The 21,095-nt window shown below is 46.1% G+C and overlaps 1 protein-coding gene across 1 annotated transcript; it reads right to left on the bottom strand.

Moving 5' to 3' along the window:
• Positions 1 to 408: 408 nt before the first annotated feature.
• On the bottom strand, positions 409 to 20,472 carry ACP6 (acid phosphatase 6, lysophosphatidic). The gene is made up of 10 exons (XM_061120999.1): positions 19,804 to 20,472; positions 12,776 to 12,907; positions 12,525 to 12,655; positions 11,120 to 11,199; positions 7,383 to 7,470; positions 6,460 to 6,592; positions 5,363 to 5,463; positions 2,671 to 2,766; positions 1,257 to 1,422; positions 409 to 608 (listed from the first exon to the last, which is right to left on the bottom strand). The coding sequence occupies exons 1-10, from the start codon at positions 20,020 to 20,022 to the stop codon at positions 465 to 467; spliced, it is 1,290 nt and encodes a 429-aa protein (XP_060976982.1). The 5' UTR covers positions 20,023 to 20,472; the 3' UTR covers positions 409 to 464.
• Between the last annotated feature and the right edge of the window lie 623 nt (positions 20,473 to 21,095).

Here is a 21,095-nt window from a genome sequence, read left to right as displayed (position 1 = left end):
CACAGGCAAGAAAAGGAAAGTGTTAGTCGCTCAGTCATGTCCGACTCTTTGCAACCCCGTGAACTGTAGCCCACTAGGCTCCTCTGCCCATGGAATTCACCAGGCAAGAATACTGGAGTGGGTAGCCATCCCCTTCTCCAGGGGATCTTCCCAAACCAGGGATGGAACCCGGGTCTTCCACATTGCAGGCAGATTCTTTACCATCTGAGCCACTAGGGAAGCCCCATGTCACAGGCAGCTGCCATGGAAATCAAGCCACAAAATAGGATACATCCTTTTGGTCTCAACATTATACCCTTTTCCTTTCAAGAAGAGACCTTAATATACCTATAGGAAAGAAATACCCTTACCTTATGTTAAAGTCCATTAACCCTTGTTCCTGCCTTCCCCAAACCAAACAGCTGCAGGCATTGTGTAAAGGCGTTTTATTTAAAAAATCCAGACATCTTACTTGTACAAATCAATCACTTTCCATTTCCAAGTCCCATCACTTGTGCTTCAGAGCAGAGCATGTGGTATTTTTCTGGGCTTAAGGTATAAACTGACATGGTGTTCAAGAACTTGTCCAGTGGACAGAGCCGGTCAGGGCAACCTTTTGGCACTTGCTCCTGTGGAAGAGATGTAATTCAGCAGGGGTACTGGGGCCCCTGTCTGGCTGTTTTCAGCTGTGTCCAGAGTTCTAAAAGGCTTTGACCCAATCAGATGTATACGTACATATGTAACAGCCAAGAAGCCCCCATTAATCAGTCAGCTTCCAGATTAAAAGCACTATGCCCTGCTCATGAAAGTCACTTAGTAACTGTTGGTTGAACTGACTGGAAGACACATTGATGTTACACCCCCGGGAAGGCTAAAGGTCTGACCTTAGGGAGTGTTCAGCCTCTGCCCTGAACAGAAACCTGCCGAAGTGGCCAAGGCACCAGAGGTGTTGATAGTACACATCACCTCCCAAAGACCTCATCATTAATTTTCAAAACAGGCCCCACAGTCAGGAGTTACATCCTGGGAGAGACCCTCAGGAGAAGAGAAGGGTGGTCCTGTTGCTAGAAGGGTTCTGTGGCAGAACCAGGACATGGTTCCAGCCCCGGCCTGCCACTATGGACCCAGTTCTGCCTTATCCCTGGGCCACAGCCATGAGAGGATCCAGAGAGCTTGTGTACCAGTGGAGACTCCCTGGGCCCAAGCAGGCAACTTGGTGCTAAGCCAGGTGGGCTGGGTGGCCCAGCTGCCTCCCAACCATACCCCAGAGGGCTTACCTTCCCTCGGTAATAGAGCTGCACAAACCACTCCTTAGACTCCCGGTGCTGGTAGAGTTCCATGGTCAGGTCCACAGCAAATGGGGGCCATTTGTGGTCAAAAATTCCCAGGGTCATTAAGAGAGGCATGAGGGTCACATCATGAGCTGCATAGAGGTACAGCTTCCTGAAAGAAGAAAACAGTTCTCCATAGTTCTTCACCTCAGGACTCTGGAGGCCAGGACATCACCTGCCTCCTTTGAGTGAGGAAATCAGGTGACATCTAGAAATCAGTTGAGCCTGGTATAAATCTCCTTTGAGGGACTTTCCTGGTAGTCCAGCGGTTAAGAATCCGGCTTGCTGTGCAGGGGACATAGGTTTGATCCCTGGTCCTGGAACTAAGATCTCACATGCTGTGGAGCAACTACTGGAGCCTGCATGCTGCAATGAAGACCCAGCACAACCAAATAAATAAATGTGAGGAAAACAAACAAACTCCTTTGGAGTAGATGGGCTTCCCTAGTGACTCAAACAGTGAAAAATCTGCCCACAATGCAGGAGACCCAGGTTAGATCCCTGGGTTGGGAAGTTTCCTCTGGAGAAGGGAATGGCTACTCACTCCAGTATTCTTGCCTGGAGAGTTCCGTGGACAGAGGAACCTGGTGGGATACAGTCCATGGGGTCGCAAAGTGTTTTCTCCAATATCAGGGGGCTTACACACCACCTGGGAGTCTTGTTAAAAAGCGGACTCTGATCCAGTGGGTCAGGCTGTGGTGGAAAATCAAACAATCTCAGGTGATGGTGAAGCTGTTTATCTGCAGACCACACTTTGTTTACCAAGTGCCTTGGACACACATTCCAAATCCATGGTCCCTAACCTGGAGTTCCAGGCACCCCAAAAGTGGCTATGGAGGTTCACAAGCGACCTACAACATTTTTAAATGCCCAGTAGAATTCCTATCTTCCAATATACTCAATGAAGGTGTTTAAACAATCTATTAAGCAACTATCATTGTTTGGGGCTACTTTAACACCAAATCAGTTCAGTTCAGTTCAGTTGCTCAGTCCTGTCCGACTTTTTATGACCCCATGGACTGCAGCATGCCAGGCGTCCCTGTCCATCACCAACTCCCGGAGTTGTGATGTCCTAGTTATTCCATTGGATGCATGTTCAATTAGTTTTAAAAAATGGAAAAATTAATTTAGGGTTCTTTTCTACTAAAACGAACATTTCAAAACATGGTAGGACAGATGTGTCAGGAAGAAAGGTAGAAACGTTGTGAATGTCTCTGGGACACATAGCCTCAAACATCTACTTTCAGTTACCAATGGCCTGGTTCCCACCCTCCTAGACCCTGGGTTCCCTCCCTGCGGCCAGAGCCCCACCACCACCACCCTCCACAGTCATGCCAAGCCAAGCTGCTCAGCCAAGTACCTGGTCTTACTGGGCGGAGTGGCAGGGTCCACGACTTTCAGCAGGTTGCTCTCCAAGATGTGGAGGAATGGGCCAACTGCCATCTGAAGGCCCTCCCTGTGGTGATAAACGGTACTGAAGAACCCAGTGGGGACTCGGCCCACAGGGGATGCAGTATGCCTCTGCCGCCCAGAACTTCATGAGCCCAGTCACAGAGCAGAGACCAGACAAGGGATGCAAGAAGGACAGAGACAGGCAGGAAGGACAGAAACAGCACTGCCTCAAGTCCGAGGGCTCTCCGTGGGCCAAGACTGTAAACAGCAGTAGGATACAGACCTGGTATGAACGTGGCTGAGATGGGAGGGGTGTGGGGATGGCAACCAGGATAAGTAATAGAGAGCTAGGCCAAAACTGGGAAGGACAGGGTGTAATGAATTCCAGAAGGCCCTTAGAAGAGCCATCTGAAGGGAAATCGCCTTAACTACACTTCCTATGTGCCAGCTCCCCTTCTTTGGAGTTGAGACCATAAGGGCTTTTCTTGATTTATCTGATTTAACAAGTTCAGCACTAGTGCTGTTGGGTGGGCACTGTGGCTCCCCTGCTTTCCTTCTCAGGAGGGTCACCTCACGATCACAGCTGGTTACCTCAACTCAAAGCATATTTGAAAAGTAACAAAGCAGGAACACGGGGGCTAGTAAGCAGCAGAAAGCCTTGGTTTGGGTGACTCTCACTTTTTATCAAAGAGAAGAAAAATCTTTCCCAGAATTCCCAGGACCCAATCACTGACAAAAAGACTTGCCATGACTGGTTTAGACCAATCCTTATTCATGGCAACTGGCCACTTTTACAAATCAAGGAAAGTTGAAGCAACAGCTGAGGAGTAGGCAACCAATACTATAAGCAGCATATACTTTCGAAAGAATTCGTGCAGGCCAAGGCAATTTGGATGGCATTGTGAAACTAGAACCATTTGTTCCTGAAGAAACATCAGTTTTAAGAAACCAGGGCTAATGGAAAAGAAAGTGGATTGGACCCAGATCTTGTTTAAAATGCAAGAGAAAGCAAACAACAGTTGTGGGCCAAGTCCAACTCAGCTGCCCGTTTTTGTAAGTAGTTCCACTGGAACACAGTAGTGCCCATTTGTTTGTGTATCATCTATGGCTGCTTTTATGCTACATGGGCCGAGATGAATAGACACAACAGATAATGCATGGCCTGCAAAGCCTAATATGTTTATTAAATATGTGTGTATGGACTCCCCTGGTGGCACAGTGGATAAGAATCCACCTGCCAAGGCAGGGGACATGAGTTGAATACCTAGTCCAGGAAGACTCCACATGCCACAGAGCAACTAAGCCTGTTTGTCACAACTACTGAGCCCTGGTGTGGCAATTACTGAAGCCCGTGCACCTGGAGCCCGTGCTCTGCAACAAGAGAAGCCACGCAGTGAGAAACCTGTGCACCACAACTAGGGGGTAACCCTTGCTGCAACTAGGGAAAGCCTGAGCACACAGCAGCGAGCATCCAGCGCAGACAAAAAAGGATATATGTAAGCATGTGCTAGTGGAGGGGAAGGCAGTGAATGACAATTTAGGAACAGTGGGGCCACTTCAGGAAAAGATGAGGGAAGGTGGTCGGTCACAGGAGTGGCAGTGAGCTGAGAGGTGTGGCTGGAACCTTCCAGAAGCCTGAGGCAAGTGCAAAATGGATGCACTGACTGAGCGGAAGAAAAGCAGGCAGAGGCTCCTTATGCAAGGTCTTATGTTCTTATGCAAGATCAAGCAAATTCTTAAAAAGTTAGTGGCTTTTTCCTCCCACTCATCTTCCTCAGGACTTCCCCTCTATACCCCGCCCTCTTACCAAGTCACCAATTCTGAGTACAAGCTGAATGCTCTGAACCAACCATTAAAAGGTGTTTTTTTATATTTGGGAAGAGAGATACCCTCCATTCTGACAGGAAATAGGCCTTCTATAAAGAGAGCCCTAAATACCAGTAAAACAGAGAAAACACAGGATTGGTGGTCAGAAGATCTGGATTCAAGTCCTGCCTCCACCACTTGCTAGCTGAGCCTAGGCAAAGTGGCCCACATCTCTCGGGCCCAGTTTCTCCATCTCTAAAGTCAGGACTTGGACTTATCAGGGATACTGACACCAACCTCATGGCGAGAACAGGAAAATGATTTGTAAACTGTAATGTGATGAATAAAATGAGCAATAATTATTCTTCCTTGGTACTCTAATGTTTTGAAACTTAAAGCAAAGGAAAAAGTCAGTGATTAAGAGAAACTCAATCAAGAGACTTCCCTACTGGTCCAGTGGCTAAGAGTCCATGCTCCCTTATGCAGGGGGCCCAGGTTTGATCCCTGATCAGGGAACTAGATCCCACATGCTGCCACTAAGACCCGGCATGGCCAAATAAATAAATAAAAATAAATACTTTAAAAAGGGAGAGAGAGAAACTCAGTTGAGTGGCAGCTCCTGGTTTTGTGTAACAGTGAATGAAAACACTACGTCACCAGTCCCCACTCCAGAAATGGAAGGACCCAGGGCCGAGTCTATTCAGAAGGCCAGCAGAATGGGGTGATTTCAACCTCTGCACACAGAGACGCCAGCTGACAGGTGTGAGCGGGCCTGACGAGTCCCCTTCCCCACACTCTGGGAGGCCTGACCAAGCGTGACTGTATGCCAGCAGCTGAAGAGGCCCCCCCCTCACCTGTCTTCCCACTGTAGGATGTACGAGGCTGTGTCCACAGCTCTCTGCTCAATCATCCATGCAAACCTCTTCAGCGTGGGGCAGCTCGGGAGGTTGTGCACCTGAACGGGCCATGGGTACAGTTTTCGAAAGAAATACTCATCCAATAAGGCTGGTGGCCGATCCGCTTCCATGGAGTCCAAGGGAACTGTCTTCTCCCAGAGAGAGACTGGCTCAAAACTCTATGTCCCCAAGGCCTATCGGAAGCTATTCCTCCAGATCTGAAAGCCCAGAGAAAAATTGTTTTCTCCTCTCTTTCTGATGCTCATCTACTCCAAAGTAAAAAACATTTGTGTTCTTTTAAGCTAAAAAAAAAAAATTAAATTAAATACAAGGCAAGGAATTCATAAATTTTTACTCGGCCTTCATCATCCCCAAAATGATTTCTAAAAAGTATGCCATATAAATACTCTATCAACTCTTGTTTTATAACCTTAAACCTATTTTACACATAAGCATAAGGTGCGTTTCTGCGTTCAGGGCACACTGTCATCTTCACAACAGAAGGAAGGAGGATCCAGGCTGTACAGACTTTGGGAATCTGACTTCTGAATCTGGAGCAGCATTTCCCATTGTGTGGCCTTCAGTATTTATTGGAAAAAAAAAGATTCGAGGGCTAAACAAGCTTGAGAAAAACAGAATTAAAGATTAACCAGTTTTCTTTACCACAGTGCTCTTGGGTTCTTTAATAGGCTGACGTGCATACAGACTCTCCAAAAAGTGATACAATCAAGAGGCATTCCAAACTTTTTAGACCACAATCCCTCCCTACCCATCACCCACCCCAGCCCTGCCTGCCCACATTATACACACTTGCGTCATGGGTATTCTAGTGAATATGCTTCAGGGAACTCTGGTCAAGAGTTTAAATGTCTATGCTCCTCATTTGGTGAGGAGTCCACCCTACCCCTCAGTTCCCAGGTCCATTCTGCCAGCAAGTGCTTTCACAGCTGCCTCCAGACCAGGAGGCCCCCACCCTCTTCTAACTCAGGAGCCAGCCCACCAAGCCTTGCCCAGGCTCCCCCCACCCTCCCAGAGCCCGAGGACAGCCAGCCCACCTGCTCAGCAGCCATGTTGTCCAACAGGACGAGGAAGTCCACTTCATCACTACTGGCAATGCCCATCTCTTCCTTCACTTTCTTCAAATCCTCTGAGATTCCTGGCTGCAAAGAAGCAGCCTGCCTCCGGCCTCTGCCAAAAAATAAAAAAGTTATTCCTTATATTTCTTTATACTGTATGGTTATTAAGTTTACAAAGTATATCTCATTCGTCATTCAGGATCTCATTTGCCTTTCAACAACTCATTGGGGTTAGCTAGTATAACTGTCATTTTAAAGATGGGTAAACTCTACGAGGCCAATTGACTTGTGACTTAGTACATACCAGGGCTAGAATAATGGATTTTCCAAATCCCATTCTAGCATTCCCTTCTATTATACCCAAAACAATGCAAGCTCGGCCAGGTCTGCTTGAAAACACGTCTCCTTCTTCTGAGGAACACCCTCTACATAGTGTAAGTGCAGTTCCGAAATACCTGAAACCTGAATAGCGCCATCAGCTCCAAACCTACACAGCAGCACGTTGGTAAAAGAAGGGGAATCTGTGTCTTCTTTGGCGTGCCCATCTAGATTTGCAGTTAATGACTGGCTTACTCATCTTTTCCATAAGTTTCTTCAGTTACCCCATCTGAGAGCCCAGGACTGAACACAAAGGACAATGCTCGGTAAATGGTGAAGCCCTACTCGTGGCTGTATACACCATCTCTCAGCCCAGCGTGTGGGTCTCCCTGGATGTTCGGTACCTTCACCATGAGCCTGTCCTGTGAGCAACAGCTGCCTCCCATCCTGGACAGCTGATGTCAGACCCAAGTTTAATGCCATCTCTCCTACCCAATATCCACCGGCAGAGCCAGTCTGCTGGCAGAGGTGATACAATGCTGCCTGTACCCCCACCCTGAGGAACAAGAGTCAGGGGCAGTTACCTGGTTCTTTTCTGCAGGTTCCAGCAGTATTGGTAGTTGGGGTACAAGACTTCCGAGCTTGCTTCGTCAGTGTGGATGACGATGGGTCCTGGAAGGAAGGTGGGAAGCACAGGCAGGAAGAGGCTTCAGCTTATTCTTCCCAGCAGCTCCACCCCCTTCTTCTTCTCTTTGTCTACACAGATGGAGCTGTTTCCAGAGGCCATCATCCAGGTTACTCCTTAAGGACAGTGAATGCCTTCAATACGTCCTGGCTTTGCCAACAGGAGCTCCCCTGTGGTCTGAGAAAGCATGCAGCAGCCCGGTTCTCCTGCTGGGCTACCTATAGCCAGGAGCAGGTACAGATCTGATCAGACTGGCATATCCATGCTCAGTCATGTCCGACTCTTTGCAACCCCATGTATTGTAGCCTGCCAGGCTCCTCTGTCCATGGGATCCTCTAGGCAACCATACTGGAGTGGGAAGCTATTTCCTACTCCAGGCACATCTATGATGCATTCCAAAAAAAATGCCTGCCTCAAGATACTACCAGCACTCGGAGATTCTAACAAATGGGTCATCCTTTACTTTAGCAGAACAAGGTGATTTTCTTGCTTTGCAAAGTCCAATCCTATAGGCCAATATAGGCTTTCCAGGCAGCACTAGTAGTAAAGAACCTTCCTGCCAATGCAGGAAAAGTAAGATGCAGGTTCAGTCCCTGGGGTGGGAAGATACCCTGGAGGAGGGCATGGCAACCCACTCCAGTATTCTTACCTGGAAAATCCCATGGACAGAGGACCCTGGTGGGCTACAGTTCATACGGTCACAGAGAGTCGGACACGACTGAAGCTACTTAGCATGCATGCATGCATACACCAATATGGTGACTTATGAAACATCTGAGAAAGGTGCCCACAGGGTCACAAATCCTCTAAGGCCCCATGGCCTTGCCCAAGAGAAAAGCCAGGCTTCTAGACGCACTAGCAGGAACCAAAGATTAGACTACAAACAGTGTCTCTTACATACCTCACAGCAGCTTGCTCCTGCTCAGAGCTGACAGGTACCCTTGTCTCCTGTCAATGCCCAAGGGAGGTGCTTTAACACCTTTACATGCTTTGCTCTGCACCAGCGTCCTGTTCTACACAGCTCAAGCCTCTTCTTCTCTGATGGCAGAGGAGCTTTATGGAATTCACTGAGGTCAGTCTGTGGAATGACTGCTATATTATGTGGTCAGTCACTCGGTTGTATCCAACTCTTTGCGGCCCCATGGACTATAGCTCGCCAAGCCCTCAGCCCATGGAATTTCCAGGCATGAATACTGAGTGTGTTGCCATTTCCCACTCCAGGTCATCTTCCCAACCCAGCTATCAAACCTACATCTCTTGTATCTCCTGCATTGGCAGGCAGATTCTTTAGTGCCACCTGGGAAGCCCTCCAGTGAATCCAAACCCCAAAGAACTACCATTCCCAAATAAATTACTGATAGTAAAAACCTCAGGATTAAAGAGCAGCCTATAGTGACTTGAGCAGAATACCAGAATTCACACACACTTGGCTGGTCTGGACAGGAGAAGGAAATCAGACTGTGTCATGAGTTTAGCCCTGAATCTACAACCAACCAACAGGATGACTTTGGGAAGTCACTTCTCTTCCTTGGGAATCACATGTAAATTGAAGGGGTGAGACTAGTATTGGCAATTTTCAATTGTTTCTAAAGTAGTGGGAGCTTTTCTTCTCCCACTATGAAATAAGGTCATAAAAGAAAAGGGGTTGAGGGCTTCAGGGCAGGGGTCTGAAGCACGGTGTACTTGCATGCCCCATTCCACTCCTTTTCTGTAGTTCCTAACCCCTCTGAAGAATCCTGGAGTTCTAAAGGACACGTAAAACAGACCTCATGATCAGAGGCCCTCTCCAGATACCCAAGTCTTCTGAGAAGCAAGATGGCACAAGAGTGAAAAGTATGGATTGTGAAACCAGACTGCCAGAATTTGAATCCCAGCTCCTCCATTTACTAGCTTTGTGTACCTCAGACAGTCCTTTATCCTCTGCCTTAAGTTCTCTTATCTGCAAAATAGGGATGCTACCTACTTCACAGGGTCATCACAAGAATTAAGTCAGTATCTGCAAAGATCTCAGAACCATGCTTGACATACAGTGAGTCCTTTAAATGTGAGAATAATAGTAACTACGATTTAAGCCTCTAATTAACACATGGTAAGTCCTACCTGGTACCTGCCATGAATGTCTGGTTAACAGACCTTCAGTTTATGATAAATAAGGTATTTGAGCCGGCACTCAGATATGTGTTGAAGGAATGAATGACCACATGATACAGAGCAACCCCCTCAGCCCTTCCCCACCAGCCTGATTCTCTGGAGCTTACTCAAAACCTTCTTGGACTTCGCTAGGATTTTACTCTTGAAACAATATCCCAAAGGTGAACCACTCCCACCAATGTTAGCACCTTGTGGGGTTCTTTGGTCTATCCAAATCCCATGATACTGGCCAAGGCAAGGAAGTAGCCAGGACACAAGTCAAGTTGGAGTGTGAGGCTGTCTGAGTCCAACGCAGGGAACGGCTACCCAGGTGGCCACACCAGCAGTTGGTGATGATACCACTTCCTTCCTCACAGGAAACCTGGGGCAGCCTGAGTCTGAGACCCGCCTGTAGATCAGGCTGCTACCAAAAAACATCCTTTTTACATTACTTATACTTTAGGTGGTTCTGGGGACAGGACATTTGCCTTTCAGAAACTGAGCAAGTGAACAGTTTTCAGAAGGCCATGCACTATAGACTATTCCTAAGCTCAGGGGCTCCCAAAAGGTAAGGAGCAGGCCATCCTGTTTGCTCTGTTACTTAGGTTGTGTTCAGCCAACGTCAGCCAGAATTAGCAGCCATAGTCCAAACCAGCTAGGGGCAAGGCCAGCCTCCTTTGGCCTGAAGGTTCTGTATCTTACACATTTTTTAAAAGCTTGATGGAAATTTTATCTGTATTTGAGATAAGGCTAAAGAAGCTAAACCAAGTAACAAGAACTTTTGCCTTATGGTATCATTTGAGTATTTTAATATTGGTGAGGTCATGATGATCTGAAACTCAGACCAGTAATTAAGTGTAAATTTGAATCAATTACAAATGACAAAATGTAGCTTCACTTGATAGTCAAAAGCCCTCAAATACATGAGATCCATAAGGGAAAATAATACGTAGTCCTTGAGGGTGGAAAGTTGCAGAACCCACTAGTGTGATCATTCACTGGCTGAATATGTCAAAACCCAAACTCGACAGACTTCCTTAACTGGGAAAGGCCATATGGGACACTGTTAACACCACCTGGGTTATGCTGTGGATTATCACCAAGACCAGGGCCGTGGCAGCAGGCCTGGGTCCCAGTGAAGAGTTCCTCTTACTCTCTTTCCTTTCCAGCAGTGTCTCAACTAAACAAAAAGTCCCAGGTATTGTTTGAAAAATCTGGCTGCAGCTACCTTATGCAGTTGTGTAGACACTTGAGAGAAAAAGTCAGGAGCCAGGGGTGCATCGGAGCAGCTGACATGTCGGTGTAGGTGTGAGGTCAGGCTGGCAGGTGCAGCGGCAGGCCAGACAGGGAGGGGCCCGCCGCACGGCTGGTACCCCAGAGAGGCCCCAGGAGCAGGAGAGAGACCCAGGTGGGGACAGACATCAAGAAAGAGAGAGCGGGGCTTTGGAAGCAAGACGAAAAGGCACCTCAGGGACAGGGGCTGGCTTGTAGACCCTGAACTCGAACCTTCTTTTTGACGCTGGAAAAGTCCAGCCAGCAAACAGCGGGTAGACTCCAGGTTCCGATAGATGTTAGTGGAACGGATGCTGGGAACAAAACAAAAACATAGAGAAACTCATAGAAGGAAGATTTACATGTGCACACTACCTTATTCCACAGAGCACTCATAGGCTTTCTAAACCACATAGAGGGAGCTACTACAGTGTTAGTCACTTACTCGTGCCTGATTCTTTGCGACCCCATGGACTATAGCTTGCCAGGCTCCTCTCTCCATAAAACTCTCCAGGCAAGAATACTGGACTGGTCCTCTCTGTCTTTAGCATGATTCATGTATTTATATAGATTTGATTATTTTAATTTTCCTGTCTTTTTTTTTTTTTTGTAAATTTTATGTACAGATTTGATTTTTCATAGTTTTCCCCTAGATTTTCAAGATAACTTCGTGCATTTTGTTTTTGACCAGATTTTGGTGGTGTTCCTGTCATTTACCTAGCACCCTGATTTTTTTTTTTTTTAATATAACCAGGGTTTCACTCTCTGTCCTTTTCTACTTAAGTAGGACATTTCATTCATACATTTCAGTATAGTCATTCAGTATAGTCAGCTGTACATAGGATGAGGACAGACCTGATCCATGAACATGTCTTAAATAAATGGTATATTGCTGTATTTTAGGGTTATAAACATTTTTCATTATTGGAAAGTGTAATGAGGACCTTCTGCAGAATCGTTTAGAACCAAAACCACCAGGACACAATTTTTATAGTGTCTGTATATTTGTGATGCAACGTCTTGTAAAGGTTTTCACTGAAAACTACCATTAACCAGTCTTTCTTACTGACAATAAATTATTAAAAAAAAAAAAAGAATACTGGACTGGGTAGCCATTCCCTTCTCCAGGGGATCTTCCCAACCCAGGGATTGAACCTGGGTCTCCTACACTGCAGGCAGATTCTTTACCATCTGAGCCACCGGGGAAGCCCCAAAAGGGAGCTAGAGGGCTGGGAAATACCCTTTCTCTCTCTGTGGGATGGCTGCCCAAGGGACCTGAGGGCCAGTGAACATGACCTCCAGGGACCACTTGTTCTCCAAATCCTACCATATTAGGGTAACTGTCCCCAGACTGCCTAGGAGGTTCTGGCAAGGAAAGGCAGCTTCTTGTATACCCTTGACTGAAGAATAGTTCTCCTCTCTCAGGGAAGGTCATCCTCTTCAACCGAGCACGCAGCATCAGGAGGGATACACACAGAAAAGTGAGAGAGGAAGGGGACACCAGCCTAGCCAGCCAGATCACCCTCACACCTCCCACCTAGACTCGGATGAGAGTGGGAACCGCACAGAGGGTCAGGACAGGTTTTCTCACACTCAAGACCTAACATTGGGTGCGATATTCCTTTCTCAAGTGACTCACAAGACCTCCAGTGGGTTGAAGGTTGGCGAAAGAAAGGGGATGTCCTCCACGTAGTTCTTCCTCAGCCTCTCCCCGAGGGCAAACATCTGCTCCATGCCCACCTTGGTCAGCTGTCCAGCAAACATGCCCCCCTGAGGTGTGGGAGGAGAGAGAAGAATGAAGAAATCTCACAGCCTGCTAAATAACCTCAGCCCAGGGCAGACTATCACAGCTCTGCAAGGCGCTTCAGGGAGCAGGAAAGCATCGCTCACCTTCAGCGTGGTCTCACGGTACTGAGAGTCGAAAGGAGAGTGTGGTTTCGGGCCACCAGCAAGATTGGTGACTGTGTAATCAAGCTGAGTTTGGGGTGGGACCTCTATTAGCTGGGGCTTCCACTCTACCTGCTGTGAGCACAAAAAAACAACACATTGCTTAAAAAGGTTCTGGAAACTTAGAGTGTTAACATCTGGCAGCACATAGCTAGAATCACACTGATGCTAGACAAGCAACCTTCCCCAGAAGGATGGGAAGAAGGAAAGAAACTTCAACTCCAGCTCCAGTTAAGGGAAGAAATGACTGTAATTTATTTTTCCAGGTGTCCTCAGCCCAAGTCCTGTAATTGTCACACTAGTACTCACTGCTGAGGGGCGATTCTGGCACCAAGCCCAGACTGAAGTAAAGGGTAGAAGCGGCCAGAGGGTCTGGCACCCAATACTTGGCGAAAGAATAAATGAACAAATGAATGAGTATAATACAATCTCAGTGACCATATACTTGTAAGCATTTTTAAGGAATCAACCTGCAGGGTTTTGTGGCCCCTCGTTAAAGACGCTCCTTAATGCCCCTTGAACTACTACATATATCTCTTCCTTTTATACAATTTCTCAAACAAGCAGCTGCCCTCCAAGAAACCTTCACTTTTAACCATCTTCCTTTACTCCCGTAATCTGGCTCCTGCTCCAACTGTACTGGTTTTCAAAACATAACAAGTAGTCATAGGCCTCATAGCTCCCACAGCCCATAAAATTCTTATATTCATTGAGTCGGATGTGATGACTCAATTTTAGAAACAAGTCTTTCCTTCTAATTCCATATGCCAGCTCCTCTTGCGAACTTATTATGACTCTCAAGGCTACCCCAATTCTAATCCATAAAACTCAAACCTGACTCTTCCCATTGCTCCCCCATTTTCCACCCCAAACCCTGTGGATCACTGGCTAGAAAAAAAGTCACTCCCACTGGTCTTTATCTTATTATTAAGAGTATAAATCCTTATTGTCGTTTTTAGTCACTATGTCGTGTCCAACTCTTTTGCAACCCCATGGACTATAGCCTGTCAGTCTCCTCTGTCCATGGGATTTCCTAGGCAAGAATACTGAAGTGGGTTGTCATTTTCTTCTCCAGGGGATCTTCCTGACCCAAGGATTGAACCCATCTCACCTGCATTGGAACTACTGAGCCACCAGGGAAGCTTCATAAAACCTTATTACTAATACATGAAAAGATGCTCATCATTGCTCATTATTAGAGAAATGCAAATCAAAACTACAATGAAGTATCACCTCATACCAGTCAGAATGGCCATCATCAAAAAAAAAAAAAAACAAACCTACAAACAGTAAATGCTGGAGAAGATGTGGAGAAAAGGGAACCCTCCTGCACTGCTGGTGGGAATGTAAACTGATACAGCCATTATGGAAAACAGTATAGAGGTTCCTTTAAAAACCCGGAATAAATCTACCATGTGACCTAGCAATCCCACTACTGGGCATATACCCTGAGAAAACCACAATTCTAAAAGATACATGTACCTCAGTATTTACAATAGCTGTTGTAAAGAGCAGCAATATTTACAATAGCCAGGACATGGAAACAACCCTGATGTCCTTCAACAGATGAATGGATAAAGAAGTTGTGGTGCATTTATATAATGGAATATTACTCAGCCATGAAAAGGCCTGGAGTTTCTCTAGCTGAAGCAGGAGTGGGAACTCAGAGCCCCAGTCACTCAGCATCCCTTTAGCCCACAGGCTCCACAGAATGGTTTGAAGGCTATCAGATAGGTCACAACTGAAATGGAAAGACTCAACACAGAAAAAGCCAATTTCAAGATGTCTGTACTAGAGCCAGCGAGCGCCTAAGGGCTCATCTAAGGCAGTCAGGACAGAAGGGGTGAATTCAAGACATTGTGTCAATCCTGGCAAGTAAGTAGATAAAAGCTTTTTTTTTTTTTTTTTGGAGGCTATATTGGTAGGTGAACAAGAAAGAATAAAGAAAAAAATTACTTTGACTTGGAGTCTGGGTGCATGAGGTGGTAAGGGGTGATGGAGGTACTTCTTGACTAAAACTGAGGCCAAGACAGAATAGTTAACAAACTGAATTCAGCTTTGTACAATTTAAGTTTGAGATATCTCCTCTGAGTTTCCAGCATTCCCAGCATATTCCGATAACTGGAGTTTGTTTTGTCTCTCTTCTTCATCACACTGTAAACTCTCTTCTTTTTTATAGCTGAGACTGAATTATCCATCCATGTAAGTCCAGTGTCTGAGCACAGGTCCTGACACCAGATCCATAAGGCCTGCTCAGCCACACTAAAAAGTCTTCTCCTGTTAGGTGTATTCACCAACAGAGGACCTCTGGTTCTCCTAGGAGATGACTCCTGAGGTCTAGGTCATGTCAAGTCTAAAATACACGTTTTCAGACTTTCAAGAATGGATGATACGTCAGTTCCACACACAGTGTCCATCCCACATACATACTGTCATTCTTGCTCCTGTTTTTCAATCCAGAGTCAGGAGCAAAGAGTAACTTTGTAATTTTATTTATTTATACTCCATTTTCAAGAACTAACTTGAAGTAGGTGGTAGCAATACCTAAAATATAGCAAGATAACCTATTTATTTATTTATTTTTTGGCTGCACCATGAGGCTTATGGGATCTTAGTTCCCTGACCAGGGATTGAACCTCTGCCCTCAGCGGTGAAAGCATGGAATCCTAACCTCTGGACCGCCAGGGAATTCCCAAGATAACCAATTCAAAGTCGAAAAGAACGACAAAACCAAGTGAGTGACCCAAAAAATGGATACAGCAATGAAGTTTCTCAAAAAATATTAATACATGCTGTGAAGATCTATATACTTATGGTAGGTGGGCCAAAAGATTCAGCACTAAGCTTTCTGGCTTTTACGTAAAAGGAGAAACCTGATCAGCTAGACAAGCTTAAAGATAAAAGCAAGCCAACTGTTCAGGAGAAGCACACCATTTCTCAAGTGAACAGACAAGTTCCTCCCAAGGGTCCTCATAAAGAGGATAGAGTAATATAATGAACATCTTTTCAGTAGTCACAGCAATGAGTTTTGTGGGATTGTTTCTTATTGTTCCCTCGACACAGAATGATAGTATCTCAACAAAGCACCTTTCCATGAAGATGATACTATACAGGGATCAATGTTACATCCCAGGGAAAAGGGGGAAAAAAATCTACATAAAAGTAAACAAAAACTTCCAGGGGTAGTTTTCAGAAAAAAACTAATGATTTGAAAGCTTGCACACTGCACACTACTATAGCTGGAAAAATTTTTTTAAGTTACTGATGACTGAGCCCCGCATGGGTTAATCACAACCAAATCTCCCAGGGATGGGGCTCAGTTTTTTAAATGCTATTCAGTCTAGATAACTATAAAGCTTCACCAGAGAAAATTTTATCATGACTGGATGCTCTGAGTCAATTAAATCAGAATCTCTGGGAGAGAGACCTAGGCTTCAGTATTTTTTAAAGTTCCCCAGCTGAATCCAATGTCCCACCAAGGTTAAGAACCACCACTGCACAGGAATTAATGGACTGACTGGCACATCCTTTAAGTAATGCTTCCTGAAAACCACTTATCTTAGCTGAGCTTTGAGTAAGTGTTAATCTACAACGATACTGACATCATCCTTCCCAGCCCATCCGACATTATTCTTCCCAGCTCATTTACACTATAGAATAAATATGGACTCTAATGTCTTCATACGGAGAAGGCAAATAGCAACCCACTCCAGTACTCTTGCCTGGAAACTCCCATGGACAGAGAAGCCTGGTAGGCTGTAGTCCATGGGGTTGTGAAGAGTCGGATACAACTGAGTGACTTCACTTTCACTTTTCACTTTCATGCATTGGAGAAGGAAATGGCAATCCACTCCAGCATTCTTGCCTGGAGAATCCCAGGGACAGAGAAGCCTGGTTAGGCTGCCATCTATGGGGTCGCACAGAGTCGGACACGACTGAAGCAACTTAGCAGCAATGTCTTCATGAACCGTGGAGTTTGAATGCATTGGACTTTATTTTCTAAAAACTGGAGACTTCCTGGGTTGGGAGCTATCTTGCCATGAAACAGAGAGAAGCTGACAAAAATCCAAAAGTAGGGTCAAATTTATCTTTGAAAAGCATACTTGGATCTAATCTAACAATCAGAAAAAATGACCAATCAAGTTCCAGAGTTTTATTTCCAGAGCACAGATACAATACTTTCAGGAAGACAGGTTAATTCATCAGTCATTCAATCATTTAAAAAAAACTCAATAAAACATCTAGTTTTAAACAATGATATTTTCTAAGGATTGACTTGTCATGTGTTTAATCTATAAACCAGTCAGAAGTCTGGAAACATCTACCAAAGGCAATTTCAGTTTTAGAACTGCTGCCAAATAGTCCTTTCTGACTCTAATTAATAGCAGAACCAGGAAGACCAGAAAATTCCATTAACAACCTCTATCAAACTGGAGTTTGGAAAAAAATCCTGATAGAATAGCCAGAAACAAGTCACAGGAGGCTGATGACACCCGCTCATAGCCTAAGTTGAACAAACGTTGGTTATACCCCTTGCTTTTATGCACAAGACTTTATACAGAATAACCAACGGCGTTCAGTGCATCTACATAAAATCTGAAAATGTGAGCAGGCCTGAGAGGTAATGTGCCTTATTTAATTGCAAAATGAGATAAAGGATTCAAATGCACCATATTTTGCGGCTACAAAAACAGAAGATGAATGAAGCCAGCATTTTACCTCAGCTACGACTGCTCCTTCCAACATAAAGGCAGAGATACCCATCACACACCCACTGGCTCAGGAGAAAGCCCTAAAAGAATCTAAATCTTTTTCCGGTTCCTTCAGGGAACACACATACCGTCTGAAAGAGGTCCAGGCCTACACATTCAGACTTTTATTCTTGGGCTCCAAAATCACTGCAGACAGTGACTACAGCCATGAAATCAAAAGACGCTTCCTCCTCAGAAGAAAAGCTATGATCAACCTAGCCAGACAGCATATTAAAAAGCAGAGACATTACTTTGCCAGCAAAGGTCCGTCTGGTCAAAGTTATGGGTTTTCCCAGTAGTCATGTATGAATGTGAGAGTTGGACCACAAAGAAGGTTGAGTACCAAAGAACTGATGCTTTTCAACTGTTGTGTTGGAGAAGACTCTGCAGAGTACCTTGGACTACAAGATCAAACCAGTCAATCCTAAAGGAAATCAATCCTGAACATTCATTGGAAGGACCCATACTGAAGCTCCAATACTTTGGCCACCTGATGCAAAGAGCCAACTCATTAGAAAAGACCCTGATGCTGGGAAAGTGTGAAAGCAAGAGAAGGGGATGACAGAGGACAAGAAGGTTGGATGGCATCACCAACTCAATGGACATGAATCTGAGCAAGCTCTGGGAGATAGTGAAGGACAGTGAAGCCTGGCGTGCTGCAGTCCATGGGGTCGCAAAGAGCTGGACACGACTGAGCAACTGAACAACAACTCTGTACCAAGAATAAATGGAGAAGAAAGGGGAGTACACAAGAGATGGGCTATGTACAAAACTCAAAGTATCCAGATATTCGAATAAGGAAAGAAACAGAAGGAAAGGAGTGAAGTTCAAGTTCCAGATAGAAAGTGGAATAGCCACATAGAAAGGCTAACTAGAAACTTGATAACAGAATTTAAGTGCCTACCAAGATTTATTATGTGGGAAATGCTTTGAGGTTTGATTTCACGTGTGGCCAGCTTTAAAAACTGGGTTTTCAGTTGTACACCATGAGTTGTAGAACCCTGAGGATTTCTTAAAAGCAACTGTCATGAGTATGCCTAATATCAATTTGGACATCCTGCTGAACCTACTCCAACATCAACCTGGAGAACCAACAATGCAAAAGCACCCCACAGGTAAGTTTGCCAACTGGATGCCTGGGAATTCCAGGTTGCAATTTATCTTCTTTAGGAAGACAATTCTTTAATCACAGGCCTGCCTGCTATGAAAGGCCAGAGATCTTTACTGGGTCTCCCTAAGAATCAAATCCAAAAAGGGTAATCATCTTCAAAGCCAGCTATTTGAACTTTAATCATAATTATCCTGAGCAAAACCAGGTGGATTTTAAGACTGATCAATTAATTTTGTTCTTTTGTACCTCAGATCCCTTCTACAATAAGTTTAGGAACCCAGAATGAAAAAGGAGAGCCCCAAGATACAGCACTTGTTGCCAAAAAAATCTTCAGGATCTCAAACAGTCTCCAGCAAACCCAGAGAGAAAGTTGAGGTAAAATCTGTTCCCAAAAGTGGTGTTGGTTTTGTTGTTTAGTCGCTAAGTCAATCCAACTCTTTTGCAATCCCATGGACTATAGCTCGCCAGGCTCCACTGTCCATGGGATTTTCCAGGCAAGAATACTGGAGTGGGTTGCCATTTCCTTCTGCCCCGGATCTTCCCCACCCAGGGAATCGAATCCCTGTCTCCTGCATTGGCAGGAACCACCATTGAGCCACAAGGGAGGTCCCTTCCCAAAGGCATTATTAATCTCTCTTATCCACTGTGATCCCAATCAGGTTGGTTCCTGTCACAAAGGTCCCTGTAACTCTTTGACAACCATTAAAATGGTCACACAGAACTAACTGCACTACACCCTTGTACTCAAGTTCCCACAAATATTCACTAGAAATACAGCTTCAGGCTCCCACATCTACTGAATCCGCATTTTAGCAAGATCCCTACGCGATTATACGCACCTAGGGAAGCATACTACTAGCTGGGCTACATCACAGCCATGGGAAGTTTCCGGGCTGCCCCACAATCCGGGTGTCCGAGGGGGCTGGGAGAGGTTGGGGGTACACGGTGAACACATTTGTTCACACTGTTTTCCCTTCGTCAGGACCCAGTCCGAATTCCCGCTCCCTAAGGGTAAAATTCCAAAGGTGGTGTGCGTTGGGGCAAAGACCCTGGCCCGCCACTAGCTGGCCACACAGTTCTCGCTCCCCAACCATGCCGGTCTCTCTTACCTGGTCCTCCTGAGGGAGCGGCTTGAGAGGGCTCCGTGCCCCGTGTCGAAACACGACTTGCACCATTTTCAACTCCAACAGGCTTCTGTCGACAGGATTCTGGTCGTCCGCGCCCCCAGGCTCGGCCAGGGCCACCCGCCGCTGGTGGAGGCAGTAGGTTAGCGAGGTCAGGACGCCCACGGGGGCCCACATGCGCAGCTTGAAGACCCGGGAGATCATGGTGGAAACCCTTCTGAACCCTTCGGGGTGAGAGTGCAGAAAGCGAATACGGGTCCCCTGCGGGCGACGGGGCTCAGCAGCCTCCCCTAAGTTCCCGGGAACCGGAGGGCGCACACATCCAGCCGCCCACTACGACTCCCAGCTTTGAAGGGGACCCAGAGTGGGAGCAGCGAAGACTTCCCGGGAGTTTTAACCCGGGTCGGGGTTGGCCGCTCCTGCAGCAGACTGGGCGGGGATACCGGGAGCCGGGAGCTCGGCTCCTGATCTTTCGTCCTCTAGGGAACCTTAAACTTGTATTTCAAGTTCGGCCTCCAGCACTCTTGACTAGACAGAAATACGCCCTGAGTTCCTCCGTGGCAGTGGCTCCATTAACAAAGACCGCTGAACTCCACTTTTTAATAAGCAAGCAGCCAGCCACTTTCTCACCTACCCAGGAACTTGCCCCAAGTGAACCCGCGCAAAGGGGCACGGGAAAACGAGTCCCTTGGTGACGCCTGTCCGGGGACTCTGAGTTGCGAGAACTACAACTCCCACAAGGCTGCGCGCCGCGGGCCGTAGCTGGAGGTATTACCCCGCCCTCCGCAGTGGGCTAGCAAGTTGCAAGTCTCCGCGGCAAGGCGGCCTTTGTGTGGGAATGAATTGGCGAGTTTGCCAGGCTGATAGGGTAGGAGACATGAAGAAAGGGATAGATAGAAATGGGTAATGTAGATCATCTATTTGGAGTCTAGGGAGCATAGAAGACTTCCTTGAAGTTACTGAGTCAAGAGCCAGTACTGCACGGGGGGTGGGGGCTTTATATTTAATATTTGATATCCCACTTCTATGTTTAAAGAGGTTTAGATCGTTGCAAACGTATAGAAGTTCAAGCCCATTGATGCGTTACTTGTATGCAGAATATTTCCTGTGGAGAAATCCAGGCCTTGTCTGTAGATGTCCCAGTGAGTAAGCTTCTTAGCTAGCTTAAACCACCTGCTGATCTGGTTTCTCATGAATATACTGCGGCTCCAAACTTCTGTTCCAGGTCTTTGCAACAGGGCACATCTGTATCCTCAAGGCAAAGGCAAGTTGTGAGG

The sequence above is a fragment of the Dama dama genome, chromosome 20 (assembly GCF_033118175.1).
Source record: "Dama dama isolate Ldn47 chromosome 20, ASM3311817v1, whole genome shotgun sequence".
Lineage (NCBI taxonomy): Eukaryota > Metazoa > Chordata > Mammalia > Artiodactyla > Cervidae > Dama > Dama dama.
This window is presented reverse-complemented; position numbering and strand designations above follow the sequence as displayed.

Excerpts from the sequence above, each read along its gene's own strand:
- ACP6 (XM_061120999.1), bottom strand. The coding sequence starts at position 20,022 with ATGATCTCCCGGGTCTTCAAGCTGCGCATGTGGGCCCCCGTGGGCGTC. Across the intron at positions 6,593-7,382 it reads AACCTGCAGAAAAGAACCAG|AGGCCGGAGGCAGGCTGCTT; the intron begins GTAACTGCCCCT and ends ATTTTTTGGCAG. Across the intron at positions 609-1,256 it reads AGCTCTATTACCGAGGGAAG|GAGCAAGTGCCAAAAGGTTG; the intron begins GTAAGCCCTCTG and ends TCTCTTCCACAG.